General features: G+C 51.1%; 1 protein-coding gene across 7 annotated transcripts in view; it reads right to left on the minus strand.

Moving 5' to 3' along the window:
- Positions 1-3412: 3412 nt before the first annotated feature.
- Positions 3413-27609, minus strand: part of Ttc39a (tetratricopeptide repeat domain 39A) — a 40299-nt gene continuing 16102 nt past the window's right edge. For 5 of the 7 annotated variants that reach the window (XM_057785128.1, XM_057785129.1, XM_057785127.1 and 2 more), the window contains exons 3-18: positions 26417-26548; positions 25414-25490; positions 25004-25071; positions 22609-22673; positions 20358-20457; positions 19632-19697; positions 17412-17520; positions 16943-17010; positions 16807-16866; positions 15630-15791; positions 9089-9180; positions 7355-7475; positions 5564-5675; positions 5085-5199; positions 4403-4519; positions 3413-4065 (exon numbers count right to left, since the gene is read on the minus strand). In XM_057785128.1, coding sequence (XP_057641111.1) covers positions 3945-4065; positions 4403-4519; positions 5085-5199; positions 5564-5675; positions 7355-7475; positions 9089-9180; positions 15630-15791; positions 16807-16866; positions 16943-17010; positions 17412-17520; positions 19632-19697; positions 20358-20457; positions 22609-22673; positions 25004-25071; positions 25414-25490; positions 26417-26548 — 1585 coding nt within the window. In that variant the 3' untranslated portion in view covers positions 3413-3944. Of the gene's footprint in view, positions 4066-4402; positions 4520-5084; positions 5200-5219; positions 5325-5563; positions 5676-7354; positions 7476-9088; positions 9181-15629; positions 15792-16806; positions 16867-16942; positions 17011-17411; positions 17521-19631; positions 19698-20357; positions 20458-22608; positions 22674-25003; positions 25072-25413; positions 25491-26416; positions 26549-27609 lie in introns of those variants that run through there. The other 2 variants (XM_057785131.1, XM_057785132.1) reach the window with 2 other exon arrangements.

Genomic DNA, 27609 nt, shown 5'->3' on the forward strand with positions numbered 1-27609 from the left:
TCTTCCTACTTGTACTCGTGCAAGCCAACACAAACACAATAAAAGTGACGTCAAAATTTTATTAATCTTTGTGTGTGTGTGCATGCACACACGCATGAGTACAGTTGCTGGTAGAACCATCAGATAGATACCCCTGGAGCTGGATGGACCTGAAGATGGTAGTTAGCCACATAACATGACTGCTGGGAACTAAACTCTGGAAAAGCAGGAAGTGCTCTTAAACCTCTAAACTATCTCCCTAGCCCTAAAAATTAATTCTTTTAAGGTTTGACTGTCTAGGAACATATACATCCCTTACTGTTCCTATTTCCTATGTAAACCGTCTCTAGCATATGTTGTGGTCTTGCCTTCCCAACTGTACAGGTGAATCTGAATTATCTGCCCAGATGGGGCTCAGTTTCCTCCATCATGCCTCAATGACTTTCATGAACAAGTATGTGTGTGTATAATTTATAGGTCAGAATCTTTTTTTTCTTTCTTTTTTTGAGTTCCAAGGATCCACCTCCCTTGCCTCCATGGTGTTCAATTACAGATGTGTACTTGTGTATCTAGTTTGTTTTTGTTTTGTTATTTTTTTTTTTACATGGATGCTAAGGACCTGAATTCATGTCTTCATATTTGTCAGCAAGCAACTTTACCAATTAAGCCTTCTTCAACCCCAACTATTTGGATGGTTCTTTTTGGCTTTGTTTTTTTGTTATTGTTTTGTTGGTGTCTCATGGTGTCGTCCATGTCGTACATTCTACATGTGTTAACAAAGATTTCCAAAGCTGGAATTAGTTATCCAGTGCTGCTTCCATCTTTAATTGTCCCAGGGTTCAGTGTGCGCCGGCCAACAATTTAGCAGAGTAGGCTTTAGAATTCAGCTGCCTGGCTTCAGATCTTTGTGACAGCTGCATGATGGCTCTGTAATCCTAGGCGAGTTATTTAACCTATTTTTTCTCATCTTGAAAGCAGCCAGTCCCTACCGCATAGGCTGCTTATAAGGATTACAAGTAGTTTGACAGCAACTAACAGATAGTGAGCACTTACTATTATTGTCTGTAGAATAAAGGTTTTCTTTTGGTGGGCAGGGATTCAAGACAGGGTTCTTTGTAGCTCTGGGGCCTGTCCTGGAACTCGCTCTGTGGACCAGGCTGGCTGTGAACTCAGAGATCCACCTGCCTCTGCTTCCTGAGTGCTGGAATTACCATTACTCCCAGCTAAACAAAAACTGACTTGATTTTTTTCCCCTGTTTCAATGATTGAGTTGAACTCAATATGTAGCATTGTAGCACATGTTCTTTATTTTATTTGTTTGTTTATTTATTTGAGGCAGGGTTTCTCTGTAGACCAGACTGGTCTTGAACTCAGATTCACCTGCCTCTGCCTCCTAGCGGATTAAAGGCGTGCGCCACTATCTCCCGGCATGATTTTTAATCTTCCTGCTACCACCAGTCAAGCACTGGGATTACAGGTATGTGTCACCGTGTCTAGCTGGATGGCCAGTATTGTGAAGTGTTCCTTGCTGTGAAGGAAAACAGCCCTTCCCAGTTGTTTGCAAAGTGGTAGCTATGATGCCTCTGACTGGATGTCTGCTTATCAACTTAGTGACTGTAGGCCTCTAAAGAGCTCTGTCTCTCTTAACTGACTTATGCACTGGAAACATTTATAGTTGCTCATTTAGGAATAAACTTTCAAGTTCCCAAATGAGGTTGGTTGTGGGTGTACACTGTTGGTCAGTACTGAACTGTTCACCTTATTCTAGAGAAGTTGTGCTAGCCCCAGCAGAATGGATGAGATGTTCCCATTTACCACTTTGATCAGAATACATTCTTCTCAATTAACTGATTGTTATAAGGACATTAGTAAATTGTTGAAGAGGAACTCTGAAAAGCTGTGTACTTGAAATAAAAGATGAGATTGTTGCCAGGCAGTGGTTGTGCATGCCTTTAATCCTAGCACTTGGGAGGCAGATGCAGGCGAATCGCTGAGTTCCAAGGACAGCCAGAGCCACACAGAGAAACCCTGTCTCAAACACCTCCAAAAAGGAGAATTAGAGAATTAACCTCAATATTATAAGAGAAGTGGATTTATAGGTTCATTTGTTAAGTGGTCCCAGTGTGCTGAGACTTTTTTTTTTTTTTTTTTTTGAGACAGGGTTTCTCTGTGGCTTTGGAGCCTGTCCTGGAACTACTCTGTAGACCAGGCTGGCCTCAAACTCACGGAGATCTGCCTGCCTCTGCCTTCTGAGTGCTGGGATTAAAGGCGTGCGCCACCATCGCCCGGCTATGCTGAGACTGTTTGAAGGGCTCTTCTAATGTTGACAGTTCTTGCTGGGAATCTCCCACCTGGGCCTGAGCCAAGCCTTTTAGGGGCCTCGCTTTGGTATCAGGTTGTGACTTTTTGCTGTGGATGGTGATAGCTGTATTGGAAACACTCTCACTCTGACTCAAGAGATGATATGGAACCCTGCCAAGGTATGGGAGAGCTGATAGGGACCAGCCTACTGCCAACCACCCTGCAGACCAGGTGAGCATCTGAGCTAGACAGCATTGCCAAGGGACCGTTCAGGTCCTGTGCTTCCCTGGCAGCTGTTCATATGGGGCACAGCATTTGGATCACTTGCCCTCTGGAGTAACCAGTTGTCACAGCCTCCTCCTAGGCAGAGGTGCTATGAAAGTTTGCTCTAGAGAACATGTGACCCAGAAAGACTCAGGACATGGAGCAGCCTAGGATAGGATTCCACCTTCAAGCTCCCTTACTTGAGGACAGGATTTAGAAATCCGGTGTTTTTTTCACAGACAAGCTCAGAAAGCTATGGGTGGATACAAGAAGCTTTCCATTAAGCTCACTAGCCATACTGCAGCCAGGGCAGCTGAGGTAAATGCGGGCTAGTTAATGAAGCCCAGCAGGAACACAGCAGCAGCATCTCTGGGTGTTGCAAGCAAGTCATCCTGACCTTTTAAAATGGAAACAAAAGCACTTGAAACTCAGTTTGGTAAGCTGCTGTTTTACAAAGCGTGGTGGTGTCATGTGATGGGTTGCTTTGGTATACTGGCAGTCTCAAGGGCTTACACACAGCCGTTGCTCTAATCACCACCCCATCAACACTGCCAGGTTGGTTTCGGCATCTATGCTTTAGAAAAGAACAGATTTGTAAAGGACTTGTTGTCTGGAAAGATCCTTTTGTGTAGTTCTAGAAAAAGCAGCACTAAGTATGAAAAGGGATCGTGAATAAAGGATTTTGTTTGGCCTTTTCCTTATTATACTCCTATGGCTTCATCCTGAATCACTTGTGAGAACAGGGTCTACCTTATCTCATCCTGGCTTCAGAGCCTCCAAGAATGACTGAACTGATTCTCCCGTCTTTCATTTTTTCAATTAGAAGACAAAATCCAAATATGAAAATTCACTTTCAAATGCTAGCAACTTAATTTGGGTTTTTTTGTTTTGTTTTGTTTTTTTTATAGACAGTTCTGGCTGTCCTGGAATTCGGTATTAGAACTTTGAAGCCAAAAGCTCAGATGCTAGGAACTCCCCCTGTGCTACAAAAAAAGATCTGAGACATCGCTGAGATTTGAAAAGCAGTTTGGCCTTGGGAGCATGTAGAGATTTACTTCCACTTTGTCCGAGTGAAAACAGATTTACAGGCAATTTTTTGGTTTTTTTTTTTTTTTAACGCCAACTATAATCCCACCGGTATATTCTAAAGAAATGTAAACTGTTCGTATATTCTCTTAAACATCACAGTGTAAAACAAGTACCCGTATGTGTGGTAGAGGGCTCCACCTGCTCTGCCCTTGGCAAAGGCCTTGGCCATACAGGTAAAATAGTGTGTGCCATTCCACTGGAGCACCAGGTGGACCCCACAGAAAGGCAGCAGGAGGGGAATCTTTTGAAATGTTTCCAGGAGCTCTGTCCACCTAAGCTGTGTGTTCGTCTTCCAGCCCAGGAGCACAAAGCTACAAGGACACTGATGATACTGCAGAGCTGTTGCCATCTAGGGAAGACCTGGCCTGGAGTGTGGCTGCCTGGATTCGGAAATGTGTCCTTGACTCCATGGAGTAGTTCTTGTAGTTTTGTCTAAAGGGAAGCAAAGGATCAGACACAAGAAGCTTGGCCATTCTGGGAAATTAGGTGAGACACCACCACCATTACCACCCTCATCCATTCATAATCTGAAAACTGAGCTTTTAGGACATTGAAGGGATTCAAGACGAAAAGCTGAGCCCCAGTGGTGTCATCTACCACTACTGTCATGCCCTCTGGCCCATTCCTGGTCCCATTGGTCCTTGAAATCAAGAGACTTGGGTCTATATACCAGCTTTGTAGCCTCCCTGCTGCCTGGACTTCTCCCAGTTTCTGGACACCTGTTCTGAGGGAACACAGGTAGAAAATATGGGGGTTGACCAAGCCTTACTTGGCAGAATCAAGGAGTTTGATGGCCTCTTCGTTTCTGCCTTGCTCCATGAACAGCAGGGCCAACTCCAGCAGGGCATTTGGAATCAAGTAGTGGTCATATTTAATCTTCTTTTCACTGCAGAAGAGAAGCAGACATCCTTCAATCCTTCAGGTCCTCTTCATTGCCTTCTTGGAACTTCATGTTCTTGGAAAAGCCAGATCCTCACACTGTGGGTCCTGTCATAGCCTCAGCTCACCTCCCTGTTTCAGCCTCAGCCATGCTTTCTCCAGGTTGAATGACTTTTAAACTGGGAAGCCTGTTCCCTATCTGGCACCCTCTGACCCATGCTCCATACTGTCCTGGAGACAAACTCCTTGCGCATCCTTTCCTGACTCCATCTGTGGGGTAGCCTTCCTCATAGTTCTCACCAGGCAGGGAAGGTCCTCACTGTGTGCCCTGTCTCCAGACACTCTCCACTTAAACCCTTCTCCTTTGATTTTTTTTCCTACCTGCTAAACTTCCAAATTTATGTTTTGGTCTCAAACTCTAAGTGCTGGAATTAAGTGTGCACCATAAACATCCAAATTAAACGTCAGCCCTCTAGGCCTCCGGTATCTTACTTCAGCACCTGTGTTGTGGATGAGTTGGCTGGAGACAGCCACTGGAGTGCGGTGGGGGATGAACAGCCAGAAGCACTCACCTGGCAGAGATGCTCCTGAAATTTTCCTCTGCCTCCTGGATGCGGCCCAGGTATTTCAGGCACAGGCCTTTCAGCAGTTTGACCAAGCAGTCGTCATCTGTTGAGTACTCATTCTCTGAGAACAGGGGTGTGGGGGAAGAAGGTAGGCTTGCTCACTTCTGCAACAGTTACTCAGGGAGCCCCTCTGTGGAACCCAGGACACAGGTGAATCAGACACAATTCACCTCAGGGGACTCACATCTGAGAAGAAAAGACAGATACTGAGATAATGGCTCCAGAGAGAGTTAGGAGTAACTGGAGGAATCTCAAGAGGAGGCCTGGACAAGGAAACAAGGGACACTTGCTTAGAGGAGCTAACACTGGTCTTCTAAAAGACTGGCTACTGGGATAGAGGAACAAGAAAGGACATTTTTGGCAGAGGAAACTTCAACTCAAGACCTGACGTAGCCTGGCAGGTTCAAGAGCCTGAGGGTAATCACCTGGGCCCATAGCCAGCATCTCTTCAGCCTTGGTGATGACCTCGAGCATCTCGTCAGTGAGTTTCGGCTGCTTCCCAATCACAGCATAGCCGTTCCAGATGTACATCATTTCCTGAGTGGGAGTGGGGCAAGTCAGTCCTGGATCTCTGCCTCTACAGGGCCTCAGTTTTCCCATCTGTCAAACAGGCAGCTCAGCTCAAAGGTCTGAGGCCTTGGATCCCTGATCTTCCAGAGTCCAAGCCTATGGAGGTGTAATGCTGAGGGCATTGTGGAGGCAGCCCCACCAGGGATTTGTTACTGAGAGCTCCTGTATTCCATGAGGATTTCGGGTGGCCCGACTGCCAATAGGTTTCAGCTACCTTTCCTTCTGTAGTCACTATGGTTGCTATCATGCCCTCTCTATCCAAAGCAACCCTTCCTGAGGACTGGGCCATGCCCAAACTGTCCGGGAAGCCCTCTCTGCTCCGGCGGGCAGGACCTCCATACTGGAGGAAACTATTAAGCACCTCAAGACAGTGGAGCCTAAGACGGTCACCTCTCTCTAGCAGGAGTCGGCTCAAGGATGGTGGCCTCTCCACGGAAATTAGAAACCACCCTGACTGAGACATTGAAAATGAAAATTTAATATCTGAGTTTCCTGTTAGCTGAGAGTCACATTTCCTAAGTCATCAAGCCAGGTAATGGATATGAATGCATTTATATAAAATTGTTACACAGATTCTTGTTACAGTGCACGTTCAGGTCAGTGTTCTTTAAGTTGCTCTGTGGTCTCAAGATAACTAACTGTAAAGGCTCTAGGAGAAATCAGCAGTCTATATCCTGGTTTGGGCCTGTCCCTCCCAGTGTACTCAATCATGGACCACTTTCAACATAAGTAGCATTTAAATTGTGGGTTAAGTCACATCTGCCCTTCCCATAATACCCTCTTCCTCATTCAATAGTAATAACTTTATTGTACATTTTAAACTAATTTTTTTTTTGAGACAGGGTCTCGTGTATCCCAAGCTGGCCTCAAACTCACTATGTAGGTTGCTAACCCTCCAGCCTGCACCTTCCAAGTGCTGGGCTTACAGTGTGTGCTACTCTAGTCACTCTGTAAAATACTTCAGAACTTCGAGGATACGCTTACACGTTCTAAACAGAACAAGTAGGAAAAGGTCAGCTTAGGAAGTATTTACACAAGTCACCAGTGGATTTTCACACCTCTGCAGGAGCTGGGCCAGGTGCCAATGGAGACACTTTTTCACAGTAGAAGGCCCCTAAGCTTACACACCATTGCCCGGGGGAGCTGGGTCTACAGTTTGTCCAGCAAGCAGAGCAGGGCTCTCTACTCTTCTGGACTCAGCTTATCTGATGCCAGCTCCAACTATGTGTGGAATTAGCCTAACAGTGGCCCTGAGTTCTAATCTTGAGGCTCCACCTGTGTGGGCTAGACAAGTTTAGCCTTCTCTCTACTGACCTGCTTTGAGCCTTACACCCCCTGCCATGCAGGCTTTCTTCAGTCAAACATAACTAGCTGAAACCCTACCCTTGCCTCAGAAAAGGCTGATCTAATGAAGGCTACAGTAAATAGTGATTAGCATCCTGTCGCAGCAGAACCGTCATCCTAGGAACAAGACAGCCAGGTGATCTCTCTGCTTGGGGCTGGAGTGTTGTCTAGTACCTAGGAGAGCGGTTCTTCCTGCCTCCGAGGCATCTGCAGCCTGCTGACCTGTCTACCCACCTGGGTGACTTGTGAAACCCTCTCTAGTCCATTCATCCACCTGCCCCAGAGGTTGTCTTCCTACTCACCAGAGCAGGGATCGGCAACGAGATGGGGTTGGGAGAGAGGTAGCGTCTGGACTTCCGGATGGCAAACTTCTCTGTGGGTAGAGATTTCCCAGCAATTTTGAGCTTCAAGCCTGGCACAGCCCTGAAAAAGAAACAGGGAAAGAAGGGCTAAGGGTTTGGCTCAGCAGACATGTTCAGTTCTCCAGCAACAACAGGAGCAGGAGTATAGGGAGAACGGAGCAGGTCTCTAGCCTCAGTTTCCACACAGTGGTGAGAGAATTTAACCAAAAAGCATTTCAAGGTGTGAGCCAGCCTGTGGTTATGGTCTCATTTCACAGTCCCTGCATGACCTGCTTGCTTGCAAAGGCTCCAGAGCTGGCAGTGTGAGAATGTGCCTAGATAGCCCTCAGGCCTGCCTCCTACTTATCTACCCTCGACGCCCAGGTCTTCCTGGGAGGGTCCACAAAAGTCTAATCCCGGTTTCACAGGCAAGACCAACACCCGGGGAAAGGGAGGGACCTGCACAAACAGCTCAAACCCTTAATTAGCTCCAGCCTCCTGAGATAGGGCCTCAGCTGTTTCAAGGATAGAATAAAATGCACACAGCTAGGCATGCCTTGGCTGGAGCCTCACCCACGACCAGCTGCCTGGCCACTGGGTGTGGCTGGGATCTTAGACCAGAAGCCGTACGGCTCAGGAAACAACTGGATGGGTGAGGCCACCCCAGATTCCTTGCTGCTTATTACAGAACCTCTCTGGGTCTGTTTTCCAATCTCAGACGCGTAGCTCATACCACCTCTCAAGCTTTCTGGGGGAATTCTGTGAGCTGGGACCACAGAGTTCGCTGCGCTGTGGCAGGCACTCTGCGGGTAAGTGTTCCCCAGCACTAACCAAGGTCTGCCTCATCTTCATGGAGGAAGGCTCTAGACTCCTTCCTCCAACTCCAGGCTGGCTTGCTAACATTGACTCTTCACAAAAGGCAAGTAAGTGGTACAGAGCAATGAGAATAGCAGCGCTCTGGGACAGTCCTGTAGGTCCCAAGTTCTACTCAGGGATCTTCAGATACATTCCCAACTGAAAACTATACCATTTGTTATTCCTATCCTAGGAATTGTCCAAGGTGTCCCAGCTGGGAAGTAGATTTAGTTCTGGGCTGTGCTTCTGGGGCTCTAGCTAACTCAGCTGCTGGAGAGATCTTCCTCTCCGGACCTCGTCTGCGGGCTTATATGAGAATGTCCCGCATGGGCTCAGGCATTTGAGCTCCTGGTTCCCAGTTGGTGCTGTTTTGGGGGAGGTTTAGGAGGTGTGACCACGCTAGAGGAAGCATGTCACGGGGCGCAGGCTTCACCCTACCTGCAGCTTTACTCTTGCTGCACCATGCCTGGTGTTTGTCACCCTGCCACTCTCCCCTGCGCACCTCACACCTCAGCCCTGCCACAATGGACTCACCCTCTTGAGACAGAAGCCAAAATAAACTTCCTTCCGTAAGTGACCTTGGTCGTGATATTTCATCAGGCATCGGAAAGTGACTAATCCCCATCTGTCCTAGTGACCAGATGAGAGAGATGAGTGCTAGAAGCTTCTGACAAAACACATTCACAGGGTTCTAACCTGCAGCGACACTGACATGGAGTGGTGGCTGGAGAGGAGTAAGGGCACAGGGCACTTCGAGCTGGGAGTGCCTCTCCTATCACTACAGAACCTGACTGATCTGCTAACAGGAGCCTGTAACAGGAGCACCGTGGTGGGGCCAACCTGAATAACTCCACCTCGTCATCCCCGAATGGCTTGTAGTCTTCCTTCCCAAACATGCTGAGGTAGGCAGCCTTCATGTAGATGTAGGTGGCCTGTGGGAGACAGCAGCAGGAAGATAAAGCAACCCTCCCTCTGATCACAAGTACCATGGCTGGCCCTTACTGGGGTCCAGAGGAGAGATGTATGGTCACCAAGTCCCCAGGGGAGGTCGCTGAAGCAGCCGAGGAATTGTGAGTTGTGGCTCGCCCCCTAACTCCATCAAGAGAAAGACCTGACCCATGCAGGCCTGTTGAGACAGGGCAGAGGAGGGGTGAGCACGGAGGGGTGCTACTGGGAAGTGGTGACCACTGGTGCCCTTGAAGGATGACGGGAAGATCCACAGACTCATAGGTACCCATCTGAGTGACATGCATGGGACTCGGGTGGCTTGCAGTAGGGACTTTCTATGTCAGAAGAGTGAACGGCCCTGGCAGGGCTCAGTGGGAGACCTGCGTTGCTCACTTTTACACCTTCCCCTCAATCTAGCCTAAAGAAAGTGTCTAGAAGGACCCTGCCTGCTAGATCCAAAGGCCACCTGATGGGAAGTGGGGAGCTCCGCTTGAACTGCAGGCATCTTATCTGCACACAGCAGCACAAGCAAGGCTCTGGGGTGAGGGTTAGAGGCGTTCTGTTCTGTGCTGCCCTCATGTGGCCAAGTTTTGAAAAACCTGCCTCCTAGGGCAACTGCCGAGGAAAATACTTGCCAAAGCCCTAGAAGTGCATGGAGGAGAGGGAACCTGGAATCTCCTCCCGCACCATCCATGCTGGAACACAGAGGTGACCATCCCTTCAAACCGGCGTCCAAGCTGGTCTTTGAGGGTGTATAATGGAGTCTCCTCATGGAACCCTGAACGTGGCAACTCTTGTCCCCCATCTGCCTGGCATTCCAGGGACGGTCCTCTTGTCTAGCCTTTTCCTTCTAGATTGAATACCTGAGATAGCTTCTGAATATAATAAAGAAATGGCGGTGGTGCATATGTACCAGTCTAGCCAGTGTCATAAGCAATGGAGAGTCCACAGCTTTCCCACTGGGGTGCAGCCCCAAATACAGCTTACTCAAGGTTTTGAGCTAAGAATTTAAAGCTGACAGAAGTCCTCTCCTTATGAAATAACCAGGTGAAAAACCTTGTGATGTCTGGGAAAAAAACCTTAAAAAGGTTTGTCTCACTGGGTGGTGGTGGTGCACATCTTTAATCCCAGCACCCAGGAGGCAGAGGGAGGCGATCTCTGAGTTTGAGGCCATTCAAGAGTTCCAGGACAGCTAGAGATACACTGAGAAGCCCTGTCTCCAAAAAAAAAAAAAGTTAGGTGATGCCCTGTCTCAAAAAAAAAAAAGTTTGAGGCCAGCCTGAACTGAGACCTTACACACACACACACACACACACACAGTAAAAGAAGTAAAAACACAGGGTCATTCTAGACGGAACTGTGACAACCCAGGTTCAACCCAGGAACCCACACAAGGATGAGAGCAGAGAGCAGATTCCACTAGCTGTCCTAGCTGTCTTCTGACCTCATACATCCCGGCACACCCACCCACAATCACACACAATAATAATTAACAAAATACAAAACTGTTCTCAAAACAAGAGGTACAGGGGCTGGAGAGATGGCTCAGAGGTTAAGAGTACTGGCTGTTCTTCCAGAGGTCCTGAGTTCAATTCCCAGCAACCACATGGATGGCTCACAACCATCAGTAATGGAAGCTGGTGCCCTCTTCTGGCCTGCAGGCAAACACACAGGCAGAACACTGTATAATAAATAAGTCTTGAAAAAGAGGTACAAATAGACAATAAATAATTGGGAAAATGTTCAATATCCTTAGCTATAATGGAAATTCAAATCAAAGCTACATTCAAGAAAAGCAATGACAACAAATGCTGGAGAGAATGTGGGGAAGAGGAGCCCCTGCAGACGGCTGGTAAAAGTGTAAATTGGTGCAAGCAGTGTGGAAATCAGTATGGTTATTCTTCACAGAGATGAAAATAGAGCTTTCGTATGATTGAGCGATACGCTCCTGAGCACACATCTAAAGGAGTGAGCTTCAACGTCTCCCGAGGCCTCACTCTCTCCAGTGGTCTATTCTGGCCTCTCAGTGTCAAGCCCCAGCTGCTGTTCGTGACTCCCTCATGCCTTCAAACCCAGTACCATCTGGTGACCTACACATTATCAAGTTCAGCTGCGAGTGCAAGGGACAAACTTGGTGGCCTCTGGAGCACAGCCTCTGTGTGCTGACTCTGAAGAAACACTTCCCAGAAGGCTTCACCTCAGGGATGCTGTCTCCTCTTAATCACCGCTATTTCTTAGCTCCAGCTGACCAACATCAAGTGTCGCGGTAAAGCAAAGGTTTCCCTTCAGTGATTCTGATCTCTTACTCATCATCACTGATTCTCTGGCCCCAGCTAACCAGAACCACAGATTCTCAACTCAGAATAACAGATGGTTCTAATAGTCTTTAAGTGACCTTAAACTTCCCTTTGGAATTCATAAACCAGGCCTCCATCGTCCACGTTACTCTAAATTCTTACCTTCCTGGTGCCCAGAGAACAGTTCACCAAGCTTTGAACATTCAGTGGCTTTTCTAGCCCCAAATTCCAAAGTCCTTCCACAATTCTCCCAAAAGCATGGTCAGGTCTGTCATAGCGATACCCCATGATCCTGGTACCAATTTGTCTTAGTCAGGGTCACTACGCTGTGACGAAACACTGACCAAAAGCAACTTGGGGAGGACAGGGCTTACTTCACCCACACTTCCACATAACACTTCATCACAGCAACAAGGGCAGGAACTCAAACAGGGCAGGAGCCTGGCAGCAGGAGCTGATAGACCATGGAGAGGTGCTGCTTACTGGCTTGAACATCACTACTTACTCAGTTTGCCTTCTTATAGCATCCAGAACCACCAACCCAGGGTGGCACCACTAACAAGGGGCTGGGCCCTCCCACATCAATCACTAATTTAAAAAAAAAATGCCCTACAGGCTTGCCTACAGCCTGATCTTATGGAGGCATTTTCTCAATTGAAATTCCCTCCTCTCAGATGACACTAACTTAGGTCAAGTTGACATAAAAACTAGCCAAGACAGAGACCCCATCTCAAAACAAAACAAGAAAAAAAAAATAAAGAGGGCTGGAGAAGGCTCAGTGGGTAAAGTGCTAGCTGCACAAGTCTGAGATCCTGAGTTCAAATCCCAGTACTCACATAAAGCCAGGTATTGTTGCAAGTGTCTAACCCAGGTGTCTGGGATGGGAAGTGTGGCATAGGGCACAGAGCAGACACAAGAAGATCCCTAGAGCCCACTGGCCAGCCCACCCAGCCGAAATGGTAAGGTTCATGTTCAGTGGACAGACATCAACTCAAAAGATAAGGTGTAAGGCGATAGAGAATGACATCTGGGAACCAATATCTGGCCTCCTTCGTAGATCCATGTCCCTAATATGTGCTCTGACACACAAACACAAATGAGCTATTGAGTAATAACCGCTGTATATGAAAGATAATTAATATGTGCCTCATATATTCAGGGGGAACACACACAGCCCATAGGGGACAGAGACAGATGGAAACCACTAAGCCACAGGAGGTGCTAACCAAGAATGCTGGACAAGACTTTAACCCAGCCATCGCTCTGCCCCAGACCAGAGGGGCTCCCTCCTGTAGCCCACTGCGGCCTGAGCAGTCCTCCTTCAAGACACACGTGACCCAGCCTTGACTGCACACCAGCACTGTCCCTGACAGAGGACTTCTATCCACTGGAAGCCAACACGAAACATCTGTGTGCTTCATGTCTCTAGAAGATAAGCCTTCAGTGGGGTCTTTGCTTTGTCCTCTCTGGATCCAGGGCCTAGGCTAGGACCTGGCACTGAGAGTGCCCAGCAAGCACGGACATTCAAGGCCCTGTATGCCAGACAGCTATAGCTCAAGGACCCCCTCAGACCTTCCATGACCGGCCCCAGACACCTCCACAGGATCACCTAATACTGTTTCTTCTCCGTCCCGCTACAGCCCTCGGGGCCTTTGCCTGTGAAGACATTTCCTCTCAGGCTCTTTCCTCTAAGAGCTCCCTCACCCTTGCTGTACAACCAGCAGTCAGGCTGGGGTATACAGTGACATGTGCATAGCAAGTCATCCAAGGACATGGCGGGGGCACAGTCACCTTCCTGATCTGAGTCCCTTCTCCCCGGGGTCAGCTGTTTACCCCTCTAACTCCACAAGTGCTTCCCTCACTGGAGGAGGAAACCCAGGCTGTGCCAGGCAGACAGTGCCCATCTTTAAGCCTCCAGCACCCCCTCGCCGCTCCCACAGCAAAGCCCCCACCCAGTGAACACAGAACCCTGGCAGTGCCCTCACCCCCAGCCCTTGTTTCCTGTTCTGGGTTTGCCCTCTCCCTTTCTCTTTTCCCCAAATCCTCCTCCCTGACTCAGCCCAGAGGTTTTGCGTTCCTGAATCAGCCCTTTGTCACCTTGGTGGCTCTTCCAGGGCTGCCTCTGGGCTGCCTGCCTCTGCCTTTCTAGGACTGAGCTGTGCCACACCAGATGGCTACCATCTTAGCCCCAGGCCGCAAGCTCTGGGCAAACTCAAGGTCTCCTCAGGGTGAACTTTCAATGACCCCAGCAGAGGAGGAGCTGAGTACAGGAGGTGGTATATACGGCAATGTCCACAGGCAAATCGATCCCAAGAGTTGGAAGCTGACAGATGCCATGGCGATCTGGTGTTGGCAAGGAGGAAGGGATCAGGACACGAAACTGATGCCTTTTTAACCTATCTGAGGAAGGTAACTGCAGACAGAGGAAAACTTACTTCCCCAAAGTCATACAGAGAGGTAGGTGTTCCTCACAGCAGACTTGCTCATGCCTAGGAAGTCTGGCCTGCCCTCTGCACCTCGCTGTGGCTGTGTGGCCTCACCAGGCCTCACCAGGCCTCCCTGTCCCTGTGTAGGTGGATCCTGCTGCCTGCCTCACGCCACAAGAAAGATTCTTCAGTCATATTTAATTCGGGAAGGTTCCTTAAGGCTTTGTTCTTGTTGGGAGAGGGGACAATGAGGAATGGATGTGGCCCAGAGTTAGGCCCCAAGGATGGACCTTCAACAGCAGGAAGGCCTCAAGCCAAACCCTCTCCTCAGAAGGAAGTGAGCAGTTAGGAGAAAAGCAGCTCCCCGAGAATGAACCCAAATCCACTGTGTACCCCCAACAATAGAGTTGCTGGCTTCTACCTTAGGGGGTACGGTGAAAAAGGAAGACAAACGCTAGAGACACAGGGATTACTGGGGAACCTGCTTCTTCAGAGCTCCGTCAGCCCCAGGATTTCACTTTAGCTTGGTCTCGGTGCCCAGTAAAGCCTGGAAAAGCCACAGGCATGCATAGGCAGAGTGAGAGAGAAAGGAGATGCAGGTGACCACTGGGTCTCATGTGTGTCAGGGCAGAGCTGCTCTAACAACCGCCTGGAGTTCAAGTGGCTTCAAAGGTCATGGAGGATGCTAGGGTTGATTAGCAATGTCTGCTATGGACAAGGGATAAAGTCACGGGGTAGGTGTGCTATGTAGTGGAAGGGGCACTGCAGACACTCGCTTCAGAGTTCTGCGCTGCCCTCACTGTTACAGGCACAGCACTGGCACTGTCTGTACTGACTCTAAGTCTGGCTGTCTGTATTGGGCAGATAGATGCCTTGTTTGTTTTATTTTGCCTCCATGGCAGATCTGTAATATTATAACTTCCTCCCCACCTTTTTCTCTCACCACCTCCAGGCATACCACCTCATTCTTCTTCTGAAAACACACTTCTCCCCGGCTCCAGATGCTAACACAGACCTATGAGGCTTAACGATGGGCTCTGGTGGAAACTAAGAGGGAGATGGAATTTGGGGGCAGCCCCCGGCCACCCTGCCTGTCGTGTGAAGAGAAGCTGCCTGAAACACAGCCGTCAGAGAAGAGAACCCAACTGTGAGGGGGGTGGCTAAACCAGATGATACAGTTTGAATCCCTGGCATCGGGTGAGGCCCAGTCACTTGAATTATAGAAGTCACTGGTGTTTTAGATCTGTTTGATTCCAGCGACCACCAGACCCACTGGGGCTATGTGATTAAACATAAATAAAATGTAACCATTCAGTGTCTCGGCTGTGCTGGACACCTTCCATGTGTCCTTGTAGCTGGCATGCTTGGTGGTACCCAAGAAAAAAATCCCTGCTCTAGTGGGCAATTCTGTTGGACAGTACGTGCTTAGACAGGTGACCACACAGCTATACGGACACAGTAGAGTTGAAGGGACAGAGTAGCTCGGTGACAAGGAGGATGCTTAGAATGATGGACAGGGCCCGGACTCAGTGCCCAGCACCCAGTCAGCCTCTCTGCTTGGCCCAGCTTTCAGCTCCTCCCAACCCTGAGTCCTCCTCAAACATTTGGTTCCATTTAGAACCCAGCAGACACATCCGTGCTCGGTGGGGGATCTGGCCCATCTGGGTGACCCCTGGCCACCCAACACCCTGACCCACAGTGTCAGCCCACCTTGGACCAGGAGTTCTCCTTGCTCAGCAGGTCAGCGTAGAAGTAGGCCATCTTCCACTGGCCCTTGTAGGTGAAGCACCACATAAGCTCCCAGTAGCACATGTGGTGGAACTGCTTCCAGTGCTGCTGGGCCTCACAGCATTCCTCGAACCGCCGGATGGCCTGTGGGCAGCTGCGGGTCAGCCTACCGAGATCTGTGGGGCCCCAACACCCTCCGCCCCCCCTTAACTCCACAGCAGGGACAGCCTCCCCCAAGGCACGATGGTCCTGAACTGGGCCTGGTCAAGACGGAGTCTGGGAAGCCAGGGAACCTCGGTTTCCTGTCCTGGTTTTTAACTGTAGGGATTTACAGAGCACATTGGTGTGTGTTGCCGGGGGGGGGGGGGGGGGGGGGGGGAGGGGGAGGGGGAGGGGGAGATAGGGCAGGGCGCACAAGGTGTTAATACGGCAATGTTTGCATTGGTGTGCTCATGTCAACGGATGTAGAGGAGGCCAAAGGTCAACCTTATGTCTTTCCTCAGGAGCTGTCATCTTAGGGTTTCTCTGGAACCTGGGGCTCCCCAATTATGCTAAGCTGGCTGGCTAGCAAACCTAAGGGATCCATTGCTTCCCCCACCCCCCACCCCAAGACTTTTTCACATGGGTGCTGGGGACTAAACTCAGGTCACCTCTTCCTGTGCCATCTACCCAGCCCCAGAGAGTGTAGATATTACACTGATATAATAGTCTGTACCTCAGAGAAAACACCCAAGACTCTAGTGGTTTCCATGGTTACCCCACCTGGGGATTTACCCCGGCAGGGCTAGCTGGAGGCTTCCAGGACCCTACAATGTAGTCTTCCGCATTGGCGTAGTGTTCTGGACTTGGCCCTGACGGTGACCTTCTCTGTCTTCTGTGGTTCTTTGCCCTCCGACCTCACTACCCTCACCCACATTCACCTCATCCAGCCTAGTCACCATGCCCCAGACAGCTTTTCCTGACTAGGAATGCCACAAGCCTGTATCTCTCTATCAAAAGCCTACAGCACAAACGCCACCCCCTCTCCCCAGACCACCCCAGTCAGGAGTGCTCCTCCCAGCCCTGCTCTTTCATGGGGTCCCACTGCCCCCGAGAATGCTCCTATGTGTCTAACTTGTCGCTGAGCTGGGACATCCCAGGAGACCTCCACATCACTCACAGTGTCAATATTTCCTTTGATAGCTTCAATCCGCCCGGCAAAGAACAGGAAGATGGCACCCTGCAATGACAGTCATGAGGATGGGGTGTCCACCGGGTACAGGTGGGATGGGGTGACCAGCGGAGGTTGGTCTCACCTTGGGGTATCGGTTCAGGTAGGGTTTCAACAGCTTCTCTGCTTCCTCGATGTTGACATTTCCAGTACCTACGGGTGGCAGGGAGATGCGCTGCTCAGGTTCCCACTGCGGGAGGCCTGCGCTCCTCCTAGCAACCTGCCATGGCCTTCTTGGGGCCTCCGTCTTTCCCTCTGTGAAATGGCACGATTCTCCCTATCTCCAGGGTGACAGGGTGACTGGGTAACAGGGTGACTGTCCGGGCACATCACAGGCTCACTATAACCTGGGGGCCATTTCTGTGCCTGCAGTTGTCATCTTCAAACCTTCCACTAGGTGGCACAATCACCCTCATTTCACAGAAGGAACCTGCTGCAGAGAGGCCAGGAGCAGCATGCCCAGTGACCTGGTTCTGCCCTGTCCTGGGTGCCTGAGCAGGGTCAGCCTCTCTGGCACCCAGGAGCCCGCCACCCGGGCGCACCGGGTCTCCTACCGAGCACGAAGGTGAGGAAGGTGTGGTAACACAGCAGGAGCATGACACAGAGCACTGCGCGGAAGCTGTGCCCTGTCGCGCCCTCCTCCAGCTGCAGCAGCCCGTAGTCCTGGGGGGACAAGAAGATAGACTGGGGTTCCCAAAGCGTCGCGGGGTCCAGGTGGGCAGTTATGAGAGAATCTGTTCTCCGGAGCCAGGAGCGGTGGCACCAGAATGGTAACCCTGAGTCAAGGGCTGCCCTCCCCCCCCCCCCCCCCCCCGCATCTCTCCATCTGCGCCTGCTCTTGACCCTGTCATGGGCACGGAAGCCAACAGCCCAGTCTGCTTGGGAGGAGGAATGACCTGACAAAAATGACCCTAACTGCAAGTTGGTGCGGATGGTGCCGAGAAGCCTGGGGCCCAGAAAAGCTTCCCGTGGGAGAAGGTTCCAGAATCTCACTGGGACCAGCACCAACCTGTGTGTGTAGTCTCTGCTCCCATCTACCTTCCTCAGCATCCATGCCCTTTCTCAAATACATGTCTGGCATGCCTCAAACCCTCCACAGCTGCCCTGGTTTGAGGCAGGCTCCAGGTCTGCAGCTGCAGGTGAGGGTGGACCTTCCCACCTCAGCCTTCCTTCCTGAGACCACCAACCCAACTGCCCGCTCCAGGGAGCAACCCACCAGCCCCTGGAGCCGCCAGCTGTGGACCCCAGACAGGGGACGTCTGAGGGCCAAGCGTGGGCCTTATGGGGCCCTGAGCCATGTGGCCTGTTTCCCTCCTTTGTGCTCTGTCCTTTTGATGGTGCCCTGGGAAAGCCCCAGATCTGGGTTCACACACCTCAGCCTTCACCCACAAAGGGAAGCCGCACACTCTGAGCCGTGGTCAACCCCTCATCTATTTCTGATGTGACTCTCTTTAGGTTTGTTTGCTGAGACAGGGTCTCACCATGTATCGCTAACTGCCCTAAAACCCACCATATAGACCAGGCCTTGAACTCAGAGATCCTCCTGCCTCTGCCTCTGCACCCTGAGGGCTGAGGACCATCACGCCTGGCTCTCTGTGACACTCTTAATGCTTCATGATTAACGAAGATGGATTTGCTGGGCAGTGGTGGCGCACGCCTTTGATCTCAACACTCAGGAGGCAAAGGCAGGAGGATCTCTGTGAGTCTGAGGCCAGCGTGGTCTACAGAACAAGTTCCAGGACAGCCAGGGCTACATAGAGAAACCCTGTCTTAAAAAAACAAAAAAAGCAAAAATGTATTTTGTGTAATAACATTTCCTTTTAAAAATGATGTCATTAGGCTGGAGAGATGGCTCAGAGGTTGAGAGCACTGGCTGCTCTTCTAGAGGTCCTAAGTTCAATTCCCAGCAACTACATACATGGTGGCTCACAACCACCTAGAATGAGATCTGGTGCCCTCTACTGGTATGCAGGCATAGATGCAGGCATAACACTACATATAAATAAATAAATCTTAAAAAAATAAAAATGTCGTTTTGGGAGAAATAACAGGCAAACCAAAAAGCAGTGGTTCATATATGTGTCGGGTATCAGAGAGGGCCACGGAGGACACACACATCAGGACAAGGTGAAGCCTCTTATGTTCACAGAAAGGGGACTCATGGGAGAAAAGGAATTAATTGTCTAGGGCCACAGGGAGGAGGGAAAGGGGTGGGGATGTCTCACGTCTTCCTGGACAGTGTTCCTTCTACCCCACTGGTGACCTGCTCAAGGGGACCTCCCCAGTCTGCTCCTTCCAGCCCCTGCTGGTTTGCAAGGCCTCGGCCTAAGTGAGTCCCGATTCCTCTCAAGGTCTGCTGCACAGGGCTCTCTGAACACTCACAAATGAAATAGGGGCACCAAAAGATGACCCTGGACGAAAGGACTGGCTCAAGGCCTTGAAGTGAGCAGGTGACCAAGTGGGCGGGGGAGATCAGGATCCTGATATAAGTCTCGGAAGGACAGTGTGGCCTCTGGTCCCTCCAGGGGCTGCCCTCACACCTACCCTTATCCCACAGACCCTCTATCCTGCGCGGGGCTAGGAGAGATCTATGGCCTCAGAAATCCTGAGGGAAGGCTGAGGCTCAGAGAGGTCTAGACTCTCCCCAGGGTCACACACAGAGGGAGCTAAGCCAGGATTGGCACCAGGCCCCATGGTCCCTCAGCCCCACTATGTTGAGCCCAGCTCCAGCCCTGGACTAGGCAGATGGAGGGCACCCAAAGGCTGGCAGTTACCTTGTTTCCTGAAAACCCGACAAACTCGAGCAGCCTCAGGATCCTAGTGGGAAGCATGGACAGCGTCTGTGGAATCAGAGGCAGTGGGTGTGTGGAGGGCAGCCTAGGGAAAGTCAGAGGGCCCCACCGACGACTTGCCTGTTACCCAGGCAGCAGAAAGTGGCCACCTCTCTCAGACCTGTACCAGCCTTTGCACCATCTCCCAGGACCAGCTCCTTCCTCCACAGCATTTTCATGTGGCTCCAACCCAGCCCATGCTGCTCCTCTGCCTGGAACACCCTTCCCTGCCTGGAACTCTGGGAGAATCTAAGAGTCAGCTCAAGGCTCATCTTCCTCCCCTAGAGCTCTCTCCAGTGGCCCCGAAGAGAACTTAGATCCCTGTCCCCTGTGGGTTACAGCTGTTTTCAGGCCTCTCCGTTCTGACCCCTGGTAATGTTTAACAGCCAGTCGTCCGGGGCAGAAGCAGTCTGAGTTTCTGGGTTGCCAATGTCTATGGCTATAGTTACCCCACTCGGGGGTTCAAGCTACACTTAGACTCTCTAGAGATGTCACCCTTTATGACACCCCAGTTTGAACCTCTGGTGATATTTAAGAATCATTTCTAGGTCCCATGCCTAGCACACAGCCAGGCCCAGTGGCACACAGGGCTGACCTTATAGGGGACAAGGCCATGCAGGGGAGCTGCATCTGGCCCAGGCACTAAAGAAATGAGGGGCTCCCACTCACCAGGTTGAAGGCTCCTACACCAAGCTTCACCCCTCCTTCAAAGTGACTATGGCTCTCTCCCTTGCAGTACTGCGAGGACTGGACGAGGCTATCCAGCTCCCTGTGGGAAGGAAGGGTGGGACTGAGTCACATCCCCAGGCCTCCCTCACAGGGTGGGCTCAGAATCCAGAGAGCTGATACTCAGCGAATTTCCATTGTTCCAGCAGTCACCTCCAGCTCTCTGTGCCAGGCACTAGAGGGCAGCAGGGAGCATAGTAACACACACACACACACACACACACACACACACACACACACCCGCTCTGTCCCACAGCTCTACCCTCTAGGGGACAGTCTCCACCAATCACTTGAAAGGAGGAGAAGGTTGTATCTGGACTTAGTCTGGGGATAAAGAGGGTTTCTTCGATGGTATTTAAGTGGAGAGGTGACATGTAAGCTAGAACCTGGGAGGAGACAGATGATCCAGAACCTGGGCAGTGACGTGTGAGCAGAACCTGGGAGGAGACATATGATCTAGAACCTGGGCGGTGACATGTGACCTAGAACCTGGGAGGAGGCATATAAACTAGAACCTGGGCAGTGACATGTGACCTAGAACCTGTGAGGTGAGTTGGAACTAGCCCCCCGCAAACTGTTCTGACTGAAGCACGTCAGAAAGCTGTGAGGCACAGATGAGTTTGGCATATTTGAAGAGCCTAGAGCAGCCCTACCGGTCTTCAGCAGAGTGATGTGGGAGGGGCAGCAAAGACGGGGCAGGGGGAGCTCACAGGCTGATTGGACCCATGGCTCCACTCTGTAAGCCAGAGGGGCCTCTGGAGTTGGGAGGGGTGGCCTGACCAGGTGTATGCTCTGCTGTCACCATTTTGGAAGCTGGCAGGACATTGGGAGGACTGAAGCACTTGTCTAGCTGTCCCTGAACAATCTAGCACAGGCCTTTAGCTGTCCTGTGCAGGGGACGGTCACCCTGGTGGGGGAGGAAAGACAGCAAGTGTTTTCAAAGTGTAACAGGAAATAAGTTCTAATGTACAACTCAGGGAGGGAGGGCGGGGTTTTCAGAGCTTCATCTGATTTCCAACTTGTACATAAGGGCTGCAGCACCACACTGGGTAAAAGTGATCTGGGTTGTCTTCAGGCTTTTAACCATTAGTACAGCTGTCCCCGGCCCAGAGAACTTTTGTCAGGGACCTAGACAGTGTGGAAACGATTCTGGCACAAAAGGAACTATTAGGAGGTGTGGCTTTGTTGACAGAGTAGGTATGGCCTTGTTATAGGAACCGTGTCACTGTGGGGGAGGGGCTTTGAGGTCTCACAGATGCTCAAGCCACACCCACTTCCTGTTGCCTCCAGGTCAAAATGTAGGACCCTTATCTCTTACCCCAGCACCACGTCTGCCGTCACGCCGTGATGATACTGAACTAAACCTATGAAAATGTAAGCTTAAATTAAATGTTTTTCATTTATAAGAGGTGCCACGGTCATGGTGTCTCTTCACAGCAACAGAAACCCTAAGACAGAGAGCATTCATCTATGTGTATGTGTGTCTATGTCTGTACACACACATGCCATTCCTGTATGTTAAAAAGGTCAAGGAAGAAGTTGGGTGGTGGTGGCGCATGCCTTTAATCCCAGCACTCGGGAGGCAGAGGCAGGCAGATCTTTGTGAGTTCAAGGTCAGCCTGGTCTACAAGAGCTAGTTTCAGGTCAGACACCAAAGCTACAGAGAAGCCTTGTCTCGGAGGGGAAAGAAAAAAGGTCAAGGAAGACTTTATGGGCCGGGCGGTGGTGGCGCACGCCTTTAATCCCAGCACTTGGGAGGCAGAGGCAGGTGAATCTCTGTGAGTTCGAGACCAGCCTGGTTTACAAGAGCTAGTTCCAGGACAGGCTCCAAAGCCACAGAGAAACCCTGTCTCGAAAAACCAAAAAAAAAAGACTTTATAGGAAGAGCAGCATTTGGGCCTTTACAGATGCGTAGTTCTGCTGCTGTTCCTTAAAGTCCTCTGTCCATCTGCCCCCTGCCCACCAGCAAAGGCTGTCTGTGCAGACCCTGGGTCAGTTTCTTCCCCAGCAGACAAGGCATTCAAGAAGCCAAACATACAAGTATAGCCAGAAAACCAGGAGAACATTATTCCAGAAAATGGAGATTCCGGGGAGGTACAGAAATCTGTCTGAGTTCTCAGCTTTCTACTTCTCCCACAATGCAGTCTGAGGGGACGGGTAAAAGACTCCTTAGCCCCAGGCTGGACCCACTTACTTGTAGGTCTGGTAGCTGTTTCGAACTTTGATGCCACCCTTGATGAAGCTCACCATGTTCTCGTCCTGTGGTGGGGAGAGACGAAGAGAACTGAGTCCAAGGCAGGTAACTGTAGGCTGCAGGGTCACACACGGCTATGGGCCTTGACAGCCTTCCGCCCTGTTCCCAGACACATGACAGATGAAGTGGGAGTGGTCAGAGGTCACCCAGAGCAGACAGACACACACACACAGGGTAAACTGCGTGCCCCTCTGGGTAGAAGGATCATGCCAGATAAGGAAGGTTGCTCATTTTTGGAACGTCAAAGGTAATTACTGTAAAAAATTATTTAAAGTCCCAGCAATCTCTAGCCTGTCTTGTGCCCCAGTCCTGGGTGTCACCTCAGAAATGAATGGACTTGGGCTAAAAGGCATTATCTGGAATGTTCACAGCATCAGTGTCCATGAAACCAAAACCAAATGCAACCGAGGCTCACCTTCCACAGCTAGGTAAACCGAGGCATGTTTACATAAGAGACATTATCCAGTCACTCAAAGATGCAGAACCCACACTCCACACACCTGGAAGCCTCTGTGACACAAGAGCAGCCAAAGCAACAATATGCTGGTTAGACACAAACGGGGTCACCAGTGCGGGGTGATGAGGAGGACAGTGTCGGGGCGGAGGGATGAGTCTTGCTATGTAGGCTCAGCCTCCAGCAGAATCAGGGTATGTGTGTGATGATAATATATAATAAAATCCAAATAAAATAAAATGCCATTCTTGTCCTAGTGAGTCCTAAACTGAGGATTAGGATCAGTTCAGCTCCGTCATCTGAGAGCCAAAAAGATTTTAAAACCTAAGGATACCTGCCTGCCGTGCACCGCGCCCCTGTGTCTGCATTCTGTGCGCTAGAACCCAGTTCGCGAGCTTCGGACAAGGGGCTGGAGGTTGAGAACACAGACGCAGAGACAGACCGACACGCAGACCTTTTAACACTGATACCAAAAGCCCCTCTTTAATAGCACCATGTAGGCTTAAATACACTGTAGTCAATGGTCAACAGGTGATAATCCCATCCTCTGATCCTCTAACTAGGCACAGCTTCTAGTAACTTATATTAGAAGGTTCTAGGAGGGAAAAGCAGCTGAAGGCCAGGACTCATTAATCCCTACACCTGCCCATGACACCGATGACCCACAGCAGTGACACGGCATGGCACGATAAGCCTAAGGCACACCAACGGCATGCATACCTTGGCAGTAACCAATAGCTCCATCATCGGACTGAAGACCGCTCGGTAAAGGGACAGCATGCCTATTATTGGAAGCCTAGCCAGCTACGAGTGCCATTAAAGTCCTAAGTATGGCAGGAGAAGCCAGACCCATTGACTTACTAAACCGGCCTAATCCCTAACAACAACTAGAAACATCTGTCTTTATACCCACAGATATGTGTAGTCTTCACCTCTCATCAAGGCAGCGTTTTGCAACAGATGGAGACCATTGCAGAAAACCCCAACCAATCAAAACACAGAGTGGTGGCGCCCAGTCCCATTGGCTACATCTACAGAACACTCCCACACCTAAGGCTCAGGGAACATTGGAGAAAGAGGACAAAGATTGTAAGGAGTTGGCTGAGAGATTGTGTCTCCCAGGATGTCTGAAGCCATTCACCTAAAGTCTCATCACCATGGCTACCCAACAGTGAGTTGACCAAGGATGACACCAATGGACACGCCAAAGTGGACAGGGGACAGCCCATGAGGCCTCAACCTACACACAGAACTACAGGCAACTGAGGGAAGCCAGGAGTGGGCGGGGTGGTCTTCTCCAGGAAAGAGCACACCATTGGTTGTCCAGTGCCTCAAAAACAAAGTAGGAGAGAACCAGTTCCCGGAAAGTTCTCCTCTGGCCTCCACACGTCTATGGCATGCTTCCCCCTCCCTGTCACAGGCCCACATGTATACACACAGTCACACACACACACACACATATGCACTAAATATGTTAAAAGGTAGAGAGAGGAAGATACCTGATAACCTCTGCCCTCCACACACCACACACACAGGCAAAATGACAGCTCTATAGACCTACAGAAGCCCGCTATATTATTTGCTACAAGTGTTTGCTGCATAGATCAAGCCAAGCAGCTTTGTGGCAATGCCTGTGTCCACGTGACTCTTGAGAGGAGCAGCAGCAGTGACCAGAAAGCAGCAGCACCGCTGTGAGCACATGGGGTCGGGGAGGAGGAAACACCTGCCCTCCTCATCCACCTTGCCCAGGGTTGGGTTGCTGAGCCTCAGGCCTTGCCACCTCTGAGGAGGCAAGTCTTGCTTGAACTCCAGGACTGACCCAGAATTCCAGGGCTCTCTGTACATCTCTGGTGTGGGCTGGGATGAGGGGAGCTTCCTCACCTGCAAAAAGGTCAGGGCCGCTCTCTGCAGCAGGCACTCTGCATAGCAGACCTCTGCGTGGATCTCCTCTGCAGGAAAAAAGCAAAGGTGGGAGGCTCAAGTAAAGCCATATTCCCTCCCGGGGCACATGAAGTCACAGAGGCCCTTTCTACACGGCTGGCCCCGGGCCTGAGGAGCAAAGCCACATTTTTCAGGCTTCCGGGACCTTAGCTGATAATGTTGTTGGGTGGCTGGGCTTCTCCTGTTCTATCCCTTCCTCCAAAGGCCCCAGGCCATAGCTCAGCCTCCTTAGGGACACCAGAATGGAGAACTTTTCTCTCCTCCCCTCTACTTCCCTCTCCCCTCCACACCACCCTCCCCTCTCTGGGCCACCAGAGCCCATGCCAGGAAAGGCATCTCGGATGCCCCACCTTCTGTGAACTGGTCCATGGTGGGACGGTGTACCAGGTTGCTGAAAGAGTCCGACACAGAAGACTTCCTCCGATGCCTGGAGAAGGAAAAGGGGCTCCGGTGATTCCTGAGGTTGAAAGAGGGGCCGGCCTAGGTCCCACTTGTCTTTACATAGACACCCTTTGCTAGGCTTTCAAATACTTGAAGGCTTGTAAGCACCTCCCACAGGCCCCTCCAGACTCGGGTCCAGGGCGGACTTGCTGGGATCCTTCCTCCCTTCTTCACCCTGCTGACGTCCAAACTCAGAGCACCCCATATGCTAGACAGGAGCTCTACCAACTGAGTCCCAAGCCCTAGTCCAGGCCTAAAGATTTCCTGGATCACCAGGGCCTGGGCCAGCACAGAGGCGAGTGTGTGCCCCATGGCCAGTGACCCCACGGATACACACGTTAACACTCGGGACAGTTAGTTCACTCATAGGCTGGGCTAAACTCACTCAAGTACACACCAGGCCCTGCCACCAGGTCACCAGGGCAACCCCAGTGACTCAAACGTCATCACGCCTCTTTTATAAATGAAGAAAGTTGAGTTCTGGAGGGACCCGCCCAAGACAGAGTGAAAAAGTGGCAGACAGAATCCATTTACTCCCCAGCAATCGGCTCCGACAAGGCTCTACAGCCGTGCCAACAGGGCCAGCTCTCGGCACTGGAGGACATATGTCCTCGGCAGCAGCAGCAGCAGCGCTTAGCCAACACGCCAGGCACATGGGTAGGAGGAGACGGTGGGGTGGGCCTCGCTACCCTATCCCACACCAGGCACATGGGTAGGAGGAGACGGTGGGGTGGGCCTCGCTACCCTATCCCACACCAGGCACGTGGGTAGGAAGGAGAAAGTGGGGTGGGCCTTGCTACCCTATTCCACACCAGGCATGTGGGTAGCCACACTACCCTCTCCCACACCAGGCACATGGGTAGGAGGAGACAATGGGCCTCGCTACCCTACTCCTGCCCCCACGGCTCCCACCTCTGACACAGCGACTGTGCTTCCTTCATCATGTTGCCAGCAAGCAGGATGTCCTGGGGGTCGAAGGTCATCATGGCCTGCATCTCCAGGATGGTGGCATATGTCAGTGAGTGGTACATGCTCTCCTTGGTTCTGCAGGACAAAGCAGACACTGAGAGCACCAGAGGTGGCTGGCTGGCTGCAGGGGATACAGACCCTTTCATGGCATCTCAAATGACCTCTGTCCAAAGAGGGAGGGAGAGCACGGCTGGGAGTGAGAGGAAGTAACGGAGGCATTACAGGCAAGCAGGAAACTGCCAAGGGTTTAAAAGCTAACAAGTCGAAGACCAAAGCCAAGAAAGGGAAAGGACCTATGTCAGGACGCTGGAGAGCCTCTGGCCTTACCTGGGTCCCCAAAGGAGGCTTCTCTCCCTCAGGCCCAAAATAGAACCCACCAGTGCCTTTTGTCTTCCTGCAGCTTTGTCAATCACACCCTGCCTCTGCCCTCTCATGCCCACACCAAGTGCCCAAAGCAGGGAGGGATAAGGGATGCTGGGAAGCTTGAGCATCCCCACAGAGGGATCTGATTCCCAGCACCCCATTTTGTTCTCCCCACCCTGATACCTGTTACTAAGAAAGGAATAAAATGACCTCACATCTTTTTCTCAATTAAAAAAAAAATCTTGGTCCAGTTCCCAGCTCCTCTTCTTCCTGCTGAGTGACCCCAAATGGCCTTCCTGGGGAAGAGCCACAGGTCCTGGTGCTGGCCTGAGGCTGTTCTTCCCACACACCCACACACCCACACACCGGGTACCTGCCTCTTGCCTTCTGCCCCACCTCCTGTGGTCCTGCCTGTCCCCAGCACCATCTAGGCCGGTTACCACTGGTTCCCCATCTCATCTGACCTACAGCTCCCAGCTGAACCTCCCAGCACTCAAGAGTGCAACCCTGGGGTCAGCGAGGTGGCTCAGCCAGCAAAGGATCTTGCCACCAAGCCTGACAACCAAACCCTCGCACGTTCCTCTTCCGGGCCCTTGCCCAGGCTGCTCCTCCAGCTTTCTGACTCGCTCACCACAGCCCTCAAGCCTTCAGGACCCCTGGGAATCCAGGTTTCTCCTTGGGAACCACATGCCTCTGACAGGGCACAGACCACACTCTGCCCGTAAGCACAGGTTTAACTCTCCTCTGCAGACTGTGGGGACCGTGGGGCAGGG

The sequence above is a fragment of the Chionomys nivalis genome, chromosome 11 (genome assembly GCF_950005125.1).
Source record: "Chionomys nivalis chromosome 11, mChiNiv1.1, whole genome shotgun sequence".
Classification (NCBI taxonomy): Eukaryota; Metazoa; Chordata; class Mammalia; order Rodentia; family Cricetidae; genus Chionomys; species Chionomys nivalis.